The following is an 18,038-nucleotide window of genomic DNA, read 5'->3' as shown; positions in this document are numbered from 1 at the left end:
AATCTAAACCAAAGAGTCCAAATCCGGCAAATCGTTTTAAAAAAACAGATTTTTAGAAAAGAAGTGCCAAACATGGACTGCTTTGCCAGATACAGAGTCGCCACCTAAATATTTTTTATTGGGGAATTTAGGAAATCCTGACTCGGTGCCAAAGGCCACGTGTCCGTCATCACCAAAGTTGCCTTGGCTCGGGAGCTTAGGTACTGTTGGCTAAAATGTTGGCTTATTTTTCCTACGAATGAAAATATCATAAATGTGAGCGTGCCAGCAAGGATTAAAAAATCCTTACAGATTAAATTCAAGCCAATTATCAAGCGATTGTGTTGACGGTTCTTTTGCCTCAACGAAGAGGACTTCAAGATTGCCAAGTGTAAAGAAAAGAAAAATTAAAAGAAGAATGGGGAACGGAGAAAGATGATTGAGTGAACAATCAAAGTAATAATTACTTACCTCTACTCCTATGCTTCGAAAAGAAAGTGCATAAAATGCTTCGAAATGGAAATGCTGAAAATAAATGCTTCGAAATAGAAATCTATGTTAAACTACTCCTAAGATAAGGAAAATAACAAGAAATATTGAAATCAAGTGTCTTTGATTATAAATTCTGGATCTTTTACAATGTAGCCATTAATGGCTATTTATAGAAGAAAAAATACAGCAATAACTACTTAGTAACTACCAATTTCTTCCATCTTCATTCTTGTCTTGCCATGTGTCATTCCACTCATCCACTTTGTCCTCCCACTCATCCACTTTGTCCTTCATATTCTCCATTATCTTTATAACTTCCTTTAACTTCCAAATGAATAAGAGGATGCCACGTGTCCTGCAGTTATATAAATAATAAATAATAATAAAAATTGCAGATTTATGGTGTTAACATTACCCCCCGCGGCCCTTAAAAATGATGTTTACTTGAATTTTTGAAGGGCCGAACCAAGCACATGACTAACCTAAGCAGTAAAGTGCTTCGAATGATGTAACAACACCAATAAAGTGCTTCAAATGAGTATGAAATTATGACTAGATGACTCGAATTATGACTAGTAACAAGCTTCGAAAGTGATATAAAGGACCAAAATCATTCTTCGAAGGTCGATGGAACCGACCAAAGACGAATTACATCCTCAAAAATACTCGACAAAGCTTCGAAGGTTCACAACCACCATTATTATTTCTTCGAAGCTGTTGTTGATGCAAGATAGAGAGCTTCGAAGCTTACAAAATTATGGCAAAACAGCTTTCGAAGCAACTTATGGCAAAACGGCTTTCGAAGCTGTTTTTGGCCAACCATTGTGGTTTATTCAAAGCTTATATGTTCTGGTTCACACATAATTAATGGAAATATTAATTTTGTGCTTCGAACCAATTATTATTTCTTCGAAGACACCAAAACTGTTGTTCTTCGAGCCAGCTTATGATGCCAAAAACAGGCATTATTCGACAACTAATTAATTGTCATTTTACATATATTTGAAGAGATGTACACATTTCGAAAGTTTTCAAAGTTTTATACAGTTTCGAAGGTGAAGTAATCAACCTTCGAAACAACTCTTGATGTTTCGAATGTATCTTCAAAGCTTTATACAGCTTCGAAAGTAGAGTAATCAACCTTCGAAACAACTCTTGATGCTTCGAATGTATCTTCGATGCTTTGATTGTGTACATACAAATAATTGGCCATCAATTTGAAAAGATAAGTCATTTTCAACCATTTATTTAAATGCACAGGCTTTTTCTAGCCAAATTCATGCATTTTAAATGGTTATCCCTTGTTCTTAGTGCTTCGAACTCATAAGAACAATTTGTTAATTTTATTAGCCACATCATAAAAATTATATTTTGATGTGAACCACAAATCCAAAAAGGATTTTGAACACCAAAAGTCATGGTATAGTGTGACCATGAAAATTCATACTTTTTGACATTTTGAAAAATGTCAAAAATTTTGAATTCATGAACAGTGGCTTGTTCATTATCCTTGACCATGTTTGTTTTAAAAACATGACTTTCGCCGAATTGATTTTCATAATTCTTTGGCAAAGTAGGTTGTTTTTCCATGTTAGCCATTAATGGCTTATGAAAATCCCCCATAAGAATGTTATTTTCATGACTTGACTCTCTAAAAATTGATTTTTGGACCCCCCGAGCCATGTATGAAACATCATTCTTAGCCAAATTTGGCTCAAAAATATGCTCTTTCGTTATGTTAATTTCATAATTTGGCTCTTTAAAAACGGATTCTTGAACCCCCCGAGCCATTGATGAAATCAACTCTTTGCTTTTGCTATTTTTAACCAAGGAAAAATTCTGAAAAAATTCACCAATTCCGGCCATTAAGGCCTCAGTTAAAGACTTGGTAGTGAGAGTTGATAACTCATCATTCCATTGGCGAATTTCCATATCAAGTTGATGAATTTCTCCAATTAAATGGTGTCTTTTTTCTTCCACCAAATAATATTGTAAGGGATGAAAATTTATTTCATCAAGAAAATGGATCTCTTCTTGAAGATCCAAAATTTCTTGTTTACGCCAATAAATTTCATCTAGACTATTTGAAATGGACAAATCCAATTCATTTTCCATTTATTACACTTGACGTCCCACTGGGCGTGCCAAAAAATGTTGGCTAAAATGTTGGCTTATTTTTCCTACGAATGAAAATATCATAAATGTGAGCGTGCCAGCAAGGATTGAAAAATCCTTACAGATTAAATTCAAGCCAATTATCAAGCGATTGTGTTGACGGTTCTTTTGCCTCAACGAAGAGGACTTCAAGATTGCCAAGTGTAAAGAAAAGAAAAATTAAAAGAAGAATGGGGAACGGAGAAAGATGATTGAGTGAACAATCAAAGTAATAATTACTTACCTCTACTCCTATGCTTCGAAAAGAAAGTGCATAAAATGCTTCGAAATGGAAATGCTGAAAATAAATGCTTCGAAATAGAAATCTATGTTAAACTACTCCTAAGATAAGGAAAATAACAAGAAATATTGAAATCAAGTATCTTTGATTATAAATTCTGGATCTTTTACAATGTAGCCATTAATGGCTATTTATAGAAGAAAAAATACAGCAATAACTACTTAGTAACTACCAATTTCTTCCATCTTCATTCTTGTCTTGCCATGTGTCATTCCACTCATCCACTTTGTCCTCCCACTCATCCACTTTGTCCTTCATATTCTCCATTATCTTTATAACTTCCTTTAACTTCCAAATGAATAAGAGGATGCCACGTGTCCTGCAATTATATAAATAATAAATAATAATAAAAATTGCAGATTTATGGTGTTAACAGGTACGATTGGAGAAGGTCAGCTATGAGTACCCCCTCTCGCCCGATCCGAAAATCGGCCTCTACTAACCGTGATATCCGTTTTTGAAAACGTTATGTGTTCTTATTTCGGTTATTAGCCTAGAATTACTATGTTATGCGCAGCAAACAAGTATAGACCAAATCGCCTAAATTGGAACAAAACATTTCATGCTTGTTTTGAAAATGGTTTGCTACTCGCAAGTAGGCTAAAAATGTAGATTTCGCCACCCTCAAGTGGGCTTTAGAAAAGATGATTTTGCCACTATCTAGTAGGCTTAAAATTCACATCCAATGCATTATTCCAATTTAAGTAACCCAACCTTCACCCACAGGCATTCAGGCAGTTATAACACGTAAGCACGTAGCCTCATAGTAAGCATGCTATTATGGCAACATTCACACGCATGCGGTATGCTAAAACATAAATGCTTACCTAGTACTCCAAGCCAGAACAGAAGCTAGTTAGTAATCATATGCATGATCCTAGTTCATGTTAATATGGCTAATGCAACACATGCGAGATGCAACTACAATAGGCTCAGTTATCCTAAAGATGGCATGTGAAATGCTACAACTAACACATATTTAATTTGGAATTGAAATACAAATACAGTTAGAATGATGCGCCAAGCCCGGTGCATGCAAAATGAAAGAATGAATGCACGCATGCATAGCATAAGGTATGCTAATTTAAATATGCCATAATACTAACCATTGAAAGCAGGTAAGTAAAAAGGAGAAAGAAGTGGGGGTTGGAAGACATGCACACACGCACCCACACTCATTACAAGTTAGTCCTCACTCGGAGGGACCGAATAAATATTACAAACCACCTAATTAATTAACTCTCAAGCTAAATAATTAATTACAAAAATTTCTAATTAATTAACAAATTAAATGCAGAAGAAAGGTGGCCGTAGCCCTTCCTCGAGGTGCGCGGATGATGCATGCTTGACTCGTCCGGAAACTCATTGCCATAGCTCTGTTGCCTCTGGTTGCACTGCCCTGCTCCTTTGAAAATTCTCACAAGTCCCAAGGATGCTTATATGGACACTGGGGAGCATCACCGACCAAGTGAGGACATCATCGGCCAAAGGGGATGGTCACTGGCCACTGATCAAGCTTATCGGCCACAAATTATTGGTCGATCGGCACTCCTGGTAGCCGGCCGGCCAAAATTTCCTGCAGAACCTGCAATTGACGGCAGCAGAGGGCAAAGAAGTGTATGGCATGGAATTTTTTGAGCAAATGTGAGCATGGACACACTCCCTATCATGCAAAGGACTCAAGGGAGCATGACCCTCAACCCTCGGGCCATCAATTGCGCATTTCGACACATGATGGCCTAAGAGGCCAAGTTTGCAATTCAATGTAAATGAATGCAACAAAAGAGATGAGTGCCAACACCCTATCATATTGAAGTCAAGGGCATTAGCTACCGAGGGTTGAGATGTGTTTCGTCACTTGGAGTACGAACACTCATCACCCCTCAAGTTTGGTTTGACACCCCAAACCAAACAATGCAATGTATGTATACAAACTTGGCTCAAAGATGCGACATGAGGCTAAGATGCAAAACATGTCAAATGTGATGCAAGCTAAACATGCAAATGTACAATGCTAGGCATGTAAGATGCAATGCAATGCAATCAAACATGTAAGCTAAGACATGAAATGCAACTAGCCAATAATATGCAAGCATGCAGGTATGATACAATGCAAACATGAAACCAATGCAACATGATCATGCGATGGTGGACCTAAGACAGAAAGGGCAGACCTCAACCCACTCCCAAAACAGTAACCAAAAATGCCAAAAAAGATGGATAAATGTTCACGCAAACATGCATACTAATAGGCCCAAGACAAGGAGCATTCTACTACAACTACCCCAAACACTCATGACATGCATCATGCAACCAAAAACAGAGTTTTAATGTACCAAAATAAGTCCCAAAACCCACTGTTATGGCAACTCAAAGCCTAAAACACATAGGCATGTACAATGCTCATTTCAAGGCATAACAAAACAACTCCCCTAAAGCATGAAAGAGATGATGAGTGTATGCATACAAGCATGATCTATGGACTGAAACATGGTCCCTAATGATTCCAAATCATGAGAATAAGCTAGGCTAAGCATGCTAGAGACCCACATGCTCAAGGCTCACAAGCCAAAATGCAAAGAGGCTACCTTAAACATGGAAAATATGACTAAAACAGCCCCCAACAGTCCTTAAGCATGGCGAAATATTGCTAAGACCTTCATGGAGTTAAGCTAGAGCATGCAAGAATCATGGCCTAAATGCATGGCTTACTTCTAGACAAAAAGGAGGAATGCAAGGCAAGTATACTATGCATGTAAGAGACCACAAATCTGACAAAAAACAGAGGCAATAAGTGACCAAATAACATCCAAAAACTTCTGAAATGGGGCCAAATACAACCAAGCATACATGCTACCCTTATAAGCCAAAAATGAGGGCAAAAGAGAGATAAAGGGAGAGGGGTGTCCCTCCCCTATGTAAGACCTCAAAACCTCTTCTTTACCACTGAAAATCCACTAGATTTCAATGGTGAGAAGGCTAATACTCAAGGGTAACTAAAGCTTAGCAAAGAGAGCACCAAAAGGGCCAAACAAGGCCTAAGAAGGGGAGATCGACCCCCAACACCAAAACAACCTTAATGAAGTATCTTAAGCATGCAAATACAAGACGTTTTTCAGTTATACACAAAGTCTAAAACAATGAGCAAGATAGGCAAAAGTCTAGTGCAAGATTGGGAAATCTAAAGTAAAAGAGTTACCCTTGAAGAACCCTTGATGAACAGCAAGTGTAGCCTTCTTCTTTTGATCAAAATCAGTCCAAAACCTCAAGAACAAACCCTCAAAGCCTCTCAAATTCGAAGTATGGTGTAGTAGTGTGTGTTTGTGTGCAAAACTAAGGATAAAATACACCTTAAGGCCCTTAAACACACACAAATGATGAGAGAGAGAGATATATATAGAGAGAGAAGGTATATCTCAGATGTATATATGTATATCCCTCAGGTTTTTTGCTGAATCAAACAAAGGAGGAGGAGGGGCTCTTATATAGGCAAGGTAATTGACCAAAGCTTCTAAGAGAAACTACTCAAAAGGGTCAAGGCTTACAAGGGAAGCCAAGCTAAGAGTGCAAGGCTTCCTGAGGAAGCTAGGACAGCTGGCAAGCTTCTTGAGGAAGCTTTGACAGAGGGTCAAGCTTTCACAAGAAGCTTTGACCAAAAAGGGTACAAAAAGGGCAAAACAGCCACATGTATGCCCCGGGGCAGGTTTGGTGCATTCCAGCTGGTACAGCTGGCATGCACCATGCCTGAAAAAGGTAAAAAAGTGCTACCGGCCAGAAAAGGAGGTCACCGGCCAAACAGATGGCCGGCCGGCCATACTGAGTGCCGACCGGCCAATGGTATAATTCACCAATGGCCGATAGCCTCAAAACATGGCCGGTGGCCTCAAACCAAGGCCGGTGGGTGTCAGGGGTAGCTAACAATCTACTTTCTACCCTCAGAAGCAAAAACACAAGTGTTTGGTGTAAAACCAAACACAGAACAGTCGAGTTGAGAGAACCTGAAGCAAGGCGCGTAGCCGGGACCTCCGGGAACTCAAAACGAAACACAAACATGAGTAATCACCGAGTGTTCGAGCGGTGACGTCCAAGTCTTGAGGATAGTCAAAAATGGGGTATCTACAGTACTGCTGTGCGGCTTTATTAGTTTATTTCGGGGTCTATTTTAATAATCCGAACCATTCACATTTTAGAGTATATCGAGTAGAACATACTTGTAAAAAATTAAGTTAATTAGATATCGTTAACCCTTTTATCTACTCACATTTGTATCTTAAAAAGTAAATGACATTATGATTTAAAGTATTAAAATGAATGAATACAAATGTGAGTTAATGAAAGGATTAACGATATCCGATTAACTTAATTTTTTATAGGTATATTCTACTCAATGTACTCTAAAATATGAACGGTTTGAATTATCAAAACGGATCCCGAAATAAGCGCAAAAGACCGCACAACAGGCACCCAACTCCATTTTAACAATACTTATAGAGTGTGTTTGTTTGGACGAACTGGATAAAGAGGGATTGGAATCCACCGGACTATTAGTCTTGAGATACATTGTCCCCGAACTATTTGGTTGGACTGGATTTGTATTCCATGTTTGTTTAGTCATGGGATTAGATGAATCCTATATTTGATTGGAATATTATGGAGAAGGATAAATGTTCAAATGACTATTTTACCCTTTTGAATTATTTCCGAAGTAATAGCAATATTAAACATATCTTTAATATTTTAATTATTTTTAACTAGATTAAATAAAAATTTATTGTATTTTGTTTTTTACACAATTAAATAAATTTATTTTTTAAAAATTAAATAAATAAAATATCAATAAAAATATATGTTATTTTTTCAATTAAAATTTTAAATAAATTTATTTTAAAAAATAATAATAATAGTAATAATTAAATAATGAAATTAAATAAAATATAAACAAAATTTTAAAATAAAATATCAATAAAATATCTATAAAAATTAAATAAAATTATTTTATTTTTAAATTGAGACAGTTAAATTTAATTAAATTTTACTAAATATAATACATAATTAAATAGTAGAAGGTCAAATAGTCATTTCATCACCTAATCCCATATCTCTCCTTATCTCTTCATTTGTGTTCCACCCCCCATGAGAAATAATAGTATTTGGGACTAATAATCCGATATAAAAATTTTAAATCAAACAATAAACTATTAATCCAAATAAATTAATAATCCAATCTCACATCTCAATCCCTCAAACAAACACCACCCTAAATCATTGATACGATTCGGTGTGAATTGACAAAAGTGATACAAGGTCTATTTTACAAGCACTGTACATCATAAGTATTGCTAAGGTGACATTACTATTATCTATGTTAAATCACAACCAAATAATATCTGTCAAGGTCACTTTAGTAATACTTTTAAGAGTTATGTTAAAGAATTTAAATAATTCATTACATTTTTTATTAAATATTTTATATGAATGTATAATTTACACACATAAATTTGGATGAGTCTCACACTCGTATAAGAAATTTGATAAAAAATTTAATAAATTATTTGAGATGCATAATATTTTCTAATTCTAAATCATTGATATAATTTTATTGTAACTTAACATAAGTAATATCAGAAAAGAGACTTTATTAATGAAACAACATACATATCATATTAACATACATCACACTACAGCAATACTTATGGGCCCCGTTTGTTTCACTGGATATAAAATGGAGGATATAATATGATGTGAGATTTAGTCAGGATATATAATGAATATGATATAGGTATTGGATAGTATATCTCCCAAGTCATGTTTTTTGACTTGATATATAAGATTGGATATATGTTATGCATGTTTGTTTTACAAAATATATTGTGGGATATAACAAGTAATTTCCAAGATTGCCCTCATAATATTATATTAAATTAAATTAAATTAAATAATATTATATTATATTATATTCAAAATTTATATTAAATTATATTATATTAAATTAAATTCAATAATATTATATTATATTATATTCAAAATTTATATTAAATTATATTATATTAAATTCAAAATTCGTATTAAATTAAATAATATTATATTAAATTAAATTAAATTCAATAATATTTATATTAAATTAAATTCAATAATTATATTATATTAAATTCAAAATTTATATTAAATTATATTATATTAAATTCAAAATTTATTTTAAATTATATTATATTAAATTCAATTCAATAATATTATATTAAATTAAATTAAATTCAATAATATTATATTCAAAATTTGTATTAAATTATATTATATTAAATTAAATTAAATTCAATAATATTTATATTATATTAAATTCAATAATATTAAATTAAATTCAATAATTATATTATATTAAATTCAAAAAAATATATTATGTTATATAGACAAAAGGGTAAATTGGACTTTTTACATCATATCCCAACCAAGGGGATATGATATAATGGGGGATGGTATTGTATATCCTCCACTTTTGGGGGATATACAATCCCACCGGATATTATATCCCCTTCAAAAAAAAAATTACAAACATAAAATATATGAACCCCACCAGATATAATATCCAATCCCAATCTTCATATCCCCTATCAAACAGGGCCATGATGAATATTGCCTATAAGTTGCCTTTCTTTAGCCCAACATAAACCAACTACAAAGTACAAAGCATCAGAGAAATAGTTGTTGTACTTGTAGATGGAGGCTATTTCATTCACTATCTGGAGCTTATGCTCAACGTTCCTCTTCCTGGCATTGATTTTCTTTCTCTTCTTCCGCAAGAAGATCAATGCAAACTTGCTTCCTCCTGGGCCAAAACCATGGCCTTTCATTGGTTGCCTCCCACAAATGCTTAGAAATAAGCCTACATTCCGATGGATACACAAACTAATGGAGGAAATGAATGTTGACATAATGTGTATTCGCCTCGGCAATGTTCACGTTATCCCAGTTACTTCCCCTGAAATTGCTCGAGAGTTCCTGAGGAGACAAGACGCTGTTTTCGCCTCTAGACCTGTTTGCCTGCCCGCAGACATTGCAAGCGGAGGGTACTTATCAGCCGCACTTTCACCAATGGGAGATCAATGGAAGAAGATGAGAAAAGTCCTCACTTCTGAGGTCCTCTCAACTTCTAGACACCGCTGGCTTCATGATAAGAGAGTTGAAGAAGCTGATCATCTTATCCGCTTTGTGTACAACCAGTGTATGAATTCCGCGACAGGTGGTTTGGTAAATGTAAGGGTTGTCACACAACACTTCTGCGGGAACTTGATAAGGAAGATGATCTTCAACAAGAGGTTTTTCGGGAAGGGCATGGAAGATGGAGGACCAGGCGTCGAAGAAGAAGAGCACGTCAATGCGCTTTTCACTATCCTATCTTACCTTTACTCATTCTGTGTCTCTGATTACATACCGTGCATACGAGGCGTTCTTGATTTGGATGGCCATGAGAAGATCATGAGAAAGGCTACCACAAGCGTAAAGAAATATCAAGATCCTCTGATTGACGAGAGGATCAAACAATGGAATGATGGTACAAAGACAGAGAAAGAGGACATACTAGATATCCTCATTACGCTTAAACAAACAGACGGTACTCCATTGCTCTCACGGGAGGAGATCAAAGCGCAAATCGTCGTAAGTGTTATGTTTTACTTTATGAGTACATCTAGGAAGTGAAATAAAATGTTGAAAAATGCAGTGATAAATAACATTTTTCTTAAACTGATGACATAAATATGATAATAAATAACCGAAAAGTCTTAAAATAGTTTTGTGCATTAGTAATTGATACTGACATTCATTTTTTAATGGTAAAAAAAAAGGCTCTCTCTCTAAAAAAAAAAAAAAAAAAACCCCTCTTCTTTCTCTCTTTAAACCTCCTTCTCCGGCCTCTTTTTGGATTGGCCAGCCGCCGCCTTTGGCTATGGCGGTCGGCTGGCCTAGCTCATTTCAGCGGTAGCCTTGTTAGTTTTCTTTCTTTCAATAAACTTGAGTCCCCCATTCTTCCCACCTAGGTGTGTTGCTGCGGGAGAGTTTGTGCTTTAGGAGCTGCTTTGGTTGGTCATCAGTTTGTCCTCTTGTGTTTCAACATTGCCGTAATAGCCGATTCTTCAGGGTCAGCCAGGGATTTCATTCGAGCGCTTTTGGCGAGTAGGAGTTTGAGGGGTGCGTTTTTGGGCGGAAACAAGGGTATTGTAGGTGATACAGTTTTGTCCGGTTGGCACTCGGGCGCTCCTCCTCATGGGAGAGTTTGAGGGGTGGAGTTGGGTGTTGTTTTTGTGGAGTTTGGCAGTGGGTGTTGGTCTGTGGAGTTTGGCAGCAGAGGCATAGGCGTGGATTTTGGGTGTGAGCGAGAAGAAGGCCTGGGGGGAGGGGGGGTTTCGGCAGTGGGTGTTCTCGGGTAGTGGGTGTTGCAGCAGGGGTGTTTTTCTGTCTGCAGTGGGTGTATTCGGCAGTGAGTGGTGTTCCCGGCGGTGGGTGTTGCAGCAAGAGTGTTTTCTGTCGGTGTATTCAGCAGTGGGTGGTGTTCCCGGCGGTGGCTATGGTGTCTCCTCGGTAGAGGTGTGCCTAGAGGTGGCGTGGACAGCAGCTACGAGTGGGTGGCGTGGACAGCAGCTACGAGTGGGTGGCTGAAGTGCAGAGGCGTGTATTGTTTCTTGCAGCAGAGGCGTACTGGGTCAGGTCACGCAGCAGAGGCGTGTTGGGAGTTGTAGCTGCAGAGGAGTGGTTTAGTGTTGTTAGCTTATTTTGGGTGTTGGGTTAGTTCATTTAGTTAGTTTTGAGTGTTTTTGGTGGGTTGAGTATGTGGGGATTCTTGTATTTTAAATTCTCTAGTTAAGTTCTTCTTAGCTCTTTTGGTTAAAAAAAAAAAAAAAACTGAGAGGCTTAGGGGTTGGTTGTATGGATGCGAGTAGTAGTAGTAGGAGTATTTTTATATTTCCGAATCTCTCTCAATGCATGTCATCTTCCTGTGCTTTTAATTTCATACTGTTTAATGAAATTTTTCTTTGCTGATTAAAAAAAAAACCGAAAAAGTCTGCTAATTCATGCTTATCTATTCAGAATTGCCTGAATGAGTGATTATATAGTAGAGATCAATTTGTGTAATGTGAAATTCATGTGAAGCATGATAAAAATTGATTTTTGAATAATTTCTGAATTGATGATGTGGTTGGTTTGTATTATTACTCATAAATAATACATCACTTTTCACTTAGGCCTTGTTTGATTTTATAAGACTAATAGTGAGGTATAAATAATCCTATCAAATTAGTGTGGTATTCACAATCCCACCCCTACCTAATTACTAATAATCTTACAAATTTATTGGATTAATAATCCTAAAACAAAATGTCAAAACAAACATGTGATAACTGGACGTACGGATTAATAATCTCAATCTCATGCTCTAATCATTTCAATCAAACATGCCCTTAGAGTAATGCTGAGACCCCAAATGTTTTACTAAATATTCTGCCAAATGTCTCATAAATGACACCTCACTTTTCACTTAGAGTAATGCTGAGACCCCAAATGTTTTACTAAATATTCTACCAAATGTCTCAATGGGTGTGAAACTCATATGTGTGGGTCTCACACCTATGTGAAACATTTGATAAAACATTTAGTAAAATATTTTGGATCTCTAATATTTTTTCTTTCACTTATGGCGCATATCAATTAGTGCAAATTATATTTATAGTTCTTATATGTTGCCCTTTGTATGATTTTGATCTATGCATTTTCAATCACTACAAGAAATTAAGATTTTAGAGACAAAAATTTAGGAACAAAATATTTTTGTTGCCAAAAGTGTTATTATTTTATTTTTAACAACAAAATTAGACATTTAGTAATTAATTACTAACCTTTTGGAACCAAAAGCTTTGTCTAAAAAACAAATATTTTTGAAACCAATTTATTTTGTCCCTAAAATACATTTATTAACAACATTTTCCAAATTTTAATTAGTCCCTAAATACTTTTTGCAATGGGATTTACACTTTTAGCCTTGGTCTCCAAAACACTTATATATTGAAATGAATTGATTCAATTTTGATTTTTAATTTTAGATTTTATATCAAGTTAGTTCACTTGATAATGCATTAGTGTTTTTTTTTTTTAAAAAAAAAAAAAAGAAGAAAAACTTAAAGTGATCATTAAATTGGTTATGTGTTAACTCATTAAGTTGAGTAAGTTTTTAATTTTATCCATACAAATGTGACATGTGTCACTTACGAGTATATTTTTCACTAAAAAAAATTTAAAATTATAATTAGTTGAACTAAATTGAACCAAAATTATAAATTCATAATTAAAATTGAATTAATTAAAATTATAATGACTAAAATAATATGTATACAGTCTGCTGCTGTTGAGTTTATATCTTGGCTGGTTGCATAAGTTGGTCTGTTAGCCTTGCTGCAGTCTGCTGCTCTGCTTTGGTATCTAGGTGATGATCTGTTGATTTGTTGGTGATGTGTTGGGTGATGATCTGTTGATTTGTTGGTGATTGTTGGGTGCTTGCTTTCAGTTGCTTTGCTGTCTTTTGATCTGTTGCTTTGCTAGCTGTCTTTGTTGCGTGTTAGCATTCTGATGTGTTGGTCTGTTAGTCTTGCTGCTTTCTGCTGCTTTGCTTGGGTAATCTGGGTGCCTGCACTGCCTGCTAGTCTGTTTTCTTTTGTTTTGTTTTGTTGGCTTCTCACCGATTGGAGCTTCGAGCCTCACGTAACTCCGAGCTTCTCTTTATTGATATATCCTATCATATTTAGTATATTTTCATCAATAAAGATTTATTTTGCCGATATAATAATAATAATAATAATAATAATAATAATAATAATAATAATAATAATAATATGTATACAGGAATTGATGATAGCAACAGTGGACAACCCATCAAATGGTGTGGAATGGGCACTTGCTGAAATGCTAAATCAACCTGAAACCCTAGAAAGAGCCATGGCGGAACTGGACAGAGTGGTAGGGAAGGAGAGACTAGTCCAAGAATCTGATATCTCACAGCTCAATTACGTCAAGTCATGCGTGAAGGAGGCCTTCCGCCTCCACCCCATTGCGCCATTCAACGTTCCTCATGTTTCCATCTCAGACACTATCGTCGGAAACTACTTCATCCCGAAAGGTAGCCATGTCTTGCTAAGCCGCCCTGGACTTGGCCGAAACCCTAGAATTTGGAATGAGTCACTCAAGTTCAAACCAGAGCGCCACCTCAAGGACGATGGCTCGGAAGTATTGATCACTGACCCTGACTTGCGCATGTTATCATTCAGCACCGGAAGGCGTGGATGTGCAGGGGTTACACTAGGGTCTACAATGACCTCCATGCTAATGGCTAGGCTCCTCCAAGGGTTCACATGGAACTTGCCACCCACTGTGTCACATATTGAGCTCATAGAATCTCCGGGTGACCTACTTCTCGCTAAACCTCTATTTGCTCTAGCAAAGCCACGGTTGGCTGAGAACTTGTATATTTCACTTTGAACAAGACCAGGGGTTGTGTGTGAAACAAAAAAGCAAAAACAGTGGTAAATGGTGGGATCTAGTTTTAATTTCGAGTTTGCACTAAGTGAAGTGTTCTGTTTTGTAATGTGTGATCTGTTGAACAAGACAGAGAACTATGAGTATAAATAAAAAAGTTCAGCAATGCTAGGTATCAGGAAAAATTTTTCATGAAAATAATCATAAAACTTTATGATCTTTGGATTACACTTAGAATAAAGCACCACACACTAATCTAGTTAATCCAAGGATCATAAATTTTTCATGATCATTTTCATGAAAAAATTTTCATGATCCCTAACTTTTCTCAAAAACGTTGTACAAGATGATCGTTATGTAAAAAAAAAGTAGATGTTTTAAATGTTTACTTCGGTATTAATTGTTATTTAATACTATGAAAATCTGTTTCTTTGATTATAACAATTATTTTTATGACTTGCTATTGGCATAATTTTCTTTTTATACCTTTAATCCAACAACTTGAATAATTTTCTCAAATATTATATGTGACGGGCAAAAAGGTAGCTACCTAATACACTGAAAAATGTCAAGGAAATGAGACATGAACCCGACCCTTACATTATATTAAAGGTAAATTATAAATAGATTCCTAAAATTTGTTAAAAATATAAATTTCTCCCTCACATTTTGAAAATTATAAATATTTAATTACCAATTTTTTATTTTTTTTATTATTTATTTATTTTGTTATTTTTTTTAACAACTATTATAATAGTTTCTTTTTTGTCGGCACCTCCTAATTCAACTCCTCCTTAAGAGAGTTGAAATGACCTCCTCCTTAAGATTAAATTTTTAGAAATGTCATAGTAGTCAATTAGGTTAAGCCTAACTGGTTTTTTTTTTATTTTTATTTTTATTTTTTTTTATTTTTATCAACAAAGAAAATCTTTATTGATGAAAATATGCAAAAAAAGATACAGAACATCAATAAAGAGGAGCTTAGAGCTAATTGAAGCTCCAATCGCCAGCAGGCCCGGCCCTGAGATTTCCGAGGCCCAAAGCCAATAATCAACTAATAAATTTTTGGAGCTCTTCACATTTTTTTTTCATTGAATGAAAAAAAAATGAAGATAAAAGACAAAATTTGTGTCAAAATTACAAAAAATAGTTAGTATTACATTACAACAATTAATAAGTGTCGTTTGATCCTCGCCCTTCTTGCATTTTTAGAAGCAAATAAATTAATCATACTTACATAATCTATTTTTTTGCAAAATTATTTTCAATGAATAACAATGCTAATTGAGAGGGAGATTTATGATCTGGATTGGGCCGTGGAATTGGGCCGGACAGATTTGGGCCGGACAGAGTTGTGCCAGACAGATTTGGGCCGAACAGGTGTTGGGCCAAGTTGTGTGGCCCAGCCTTGAAGGAAGCTGCTCGGTTAAGGCAGCGCGTGGATTGACCGAGCTGCAAGGATTCGCGGTTACGAAGCCGGTCAGGTGAAAGGTCCAGCGCTAGGAAAGGCAAGGTTGGACCGAGGTACCTTTTTGCTCGGCAGGAAGGTCGACCGCAGACAAGCGTGAGTTGTCCCGAGCTCTGCTTTGTCGAGATGCCGCCGAGTCCGGTCCTCATCTGAGCTTAGCTGTTGGAGTACTTGGGCATGAAGCGCAGCATGGCAGACGATGGCCGAGATGGTACTGCCCGGCTGCCGAGCTCCTAGGAGAACGGGCAGGCAGTTGGGTTAGGTGGTGCTCAGTAAGGTTTATGCTGACAGATGGGATAGTAGTGCCACGTGTTGAGAGGACACTGGGAGTAGATTTGGGGCGCAGAAGGTATATAAACACGTCTGCGCCCCCCATACGCGGACAGATGAACATTTGGTGAGACATACACTAAACACTAAACACTCTCCCTTCTCTCTATCTATCCCCTGTGTGTGTTCTAACTTGATCGTCGGAGGGGTTTTCCGGCCACACACCGCCGGGTAGCTCACCGCTATTGTGCTCGCAGGTGATCGGACAGAAACGGAGCTTGGAAGAAAGGAGTACGGGCTTGCCGGAATATTTGCTCCCCGTACACTAATTATTTTAAATGCGCCTTTTAATTTTTTAATAGGTCAATTTATTTTAAGTTAGTTTGGGTCTTTCTTACTTTTTTTTTAGATTTAAAATATACCTAATATATTACAATAAATTATAATAGGAGGACCCTTTTTTGGGTCTATTTTTAGTGGATTACAATGTTAATTTTTTTGAATGGACTTTTTAATTTTTTAATGGGTCAATTTATTTTAAGTTAATTTGTATTTTCCCTTTAATTTTTTTTAACTTAAAACATACCTAATATATTACACTATACCATAATAAAAGGGGCCCCGTTTTTTAGGTCTATCTTGAGGGGCCCTAGGCGATGGCCTTGTTGGCCAATGCCTAGGGCCGGCACTGATCGCCAGTTGGTGAGAAACCAACAAACAAAACAATAGAAACAGAAATAAAAAGAGCATCCACAGCTAACAATATAGCCGACCAACTTAACTTCGCCCAAACTGCAAAGTTGAGAAACAGAGTAGTTTGCAGATCAGCATATTCAGATCAGTCTACAGATCAGCATACCATCACACACACCCAACCCGAAGGAAGTCTCTAAAACTAGGCAGCCACAGAATTCACTCTATGACCAGAATACCCATACTACACATCATTTGACATATCTCCCTTGATTCCATATAGCTACAACTCTGCCCTCACCAGCACACTTTTCCTGCAGCTTGCACACTACTACAGATATGCTTCAAATTTGAATTAACATCATGCACTAAGAAGGTAACACCTTACAGAAATCAAATCAAATCTGATGAATCAAATCAGATGACCAACTTAACATCATGCCCAATCTACAGATAGGACCAGCATCACCAAACCTCAGTGCAGAAAATAAACACCAAAATTTGAGCAAACTCCACCAAAATCTAGATCGAACAAAACAACACCAAAATCTGAGCAAAACAGCAGAAAACAAACGCCAAAATCTGAGCAAACTCCAACCACAAAAGAGAAGAAGGAGATCATCAATAGTATAAATTCAAGCTCTTCTCCTGATCTGACTCCATTTGAATACCAGATTATCAACAGTGTAGGGGAAATTCTTGAAGGAAGCTTTGAGCCAAAGGGCTGTTCTAAATTTGATGAGATGAAAAAGATCAGATGAGTTGGGTTGAACATTAGAAAATCTTCATTCATTTCTAAGCTTTCAAAGTGACCAAAGAACAATTAAAGGAATGGCTCTCCAAATAGACTTCTCAAGCTTCTTAAATTTACTACCCATCCACCAAGCAAGAAGACTATCAATTGATTTAGGAATGCACCACTAAAATCCTCACTCTTCAATCATTGCAGACCAAACTGACCAAAAGAAAGGACAATAAATCAAGACATGAGTGGCAAATTCCAACTCAGAATTGCAAAATGAACAGAGGGATGAGACATTGATGCCTAGAACACCAATCCTGAGCAGAAAGTCTAAGCATTTAATCCTATTTTTCCAAGTCAACCAACAGAAGAATGAAACTCTGGGGGGCAATAGAGAGTTCCAGATAAACGTACAAGTTTTGATA

At 36.1% G+C, this 18,038-nt stretch overlaps 2 protein-coding genes across 2 annotated transcripts in view; both read left to right on the top strand.

Annotated features, from left to right (window-relative positions):
* LOC114271881 (cytochrome P450 71B10) overlaps window positions 1–18,038 on the top strand; it is a 266,140-nt gene that overhangs the window by 115,739 nt on the left and 132,363 nt on the right. The window lies entirely within an intron of this gene.
* LOC114271931 (phenylalanine N-monooxygenase CYP79D16-like) lies at window positions 9,638–14,443 on the top strand. The gene is made up of 2 exons (XM_028213592.1): window positions 9,638–10,576; window positions 13,811–14,443. The coding sequence occupies exons 1-2, from the start codon at window positions 9,638–9,640 to the stop codon at window positions 14,441–14,443; spliced, it is 1,572 nt and encodes a 523-aa protein (XP_028069393.1).

This window comes from Camellia sinensis, chromosome 14, assembly GCF_055761805.1.
Source record: "Camellia sinensis isolate YWXY chromosome 14, ASM5576180v1, whole genome shotgun sequence".
Lineage (NCBI taxonomy): Eukaryota > Viridiplantae > Streptophyta > Magnoliopsida > Ericales > Theaceae > Camellia > Camellia sinensis.
This window is presented reverse-complemented; position numbering and strand designations above follow the sequence as displayed.

Coding starts and splice junctions, on each gene's coding strand:
- LOC114271931 (XM_028213592.1), top strand. CDS start 9,638: ATGGAGGCTATTTCATTCACTATCTGGAGCTTATGCTCAACGTTCCTC. Junction 10,577..13,810: donor AGATCAAAGCGCAAATCGTC/GTAAGTGTTATG, acceptor ATATGTATACAG/GAATTGATGATAGCAACAGT.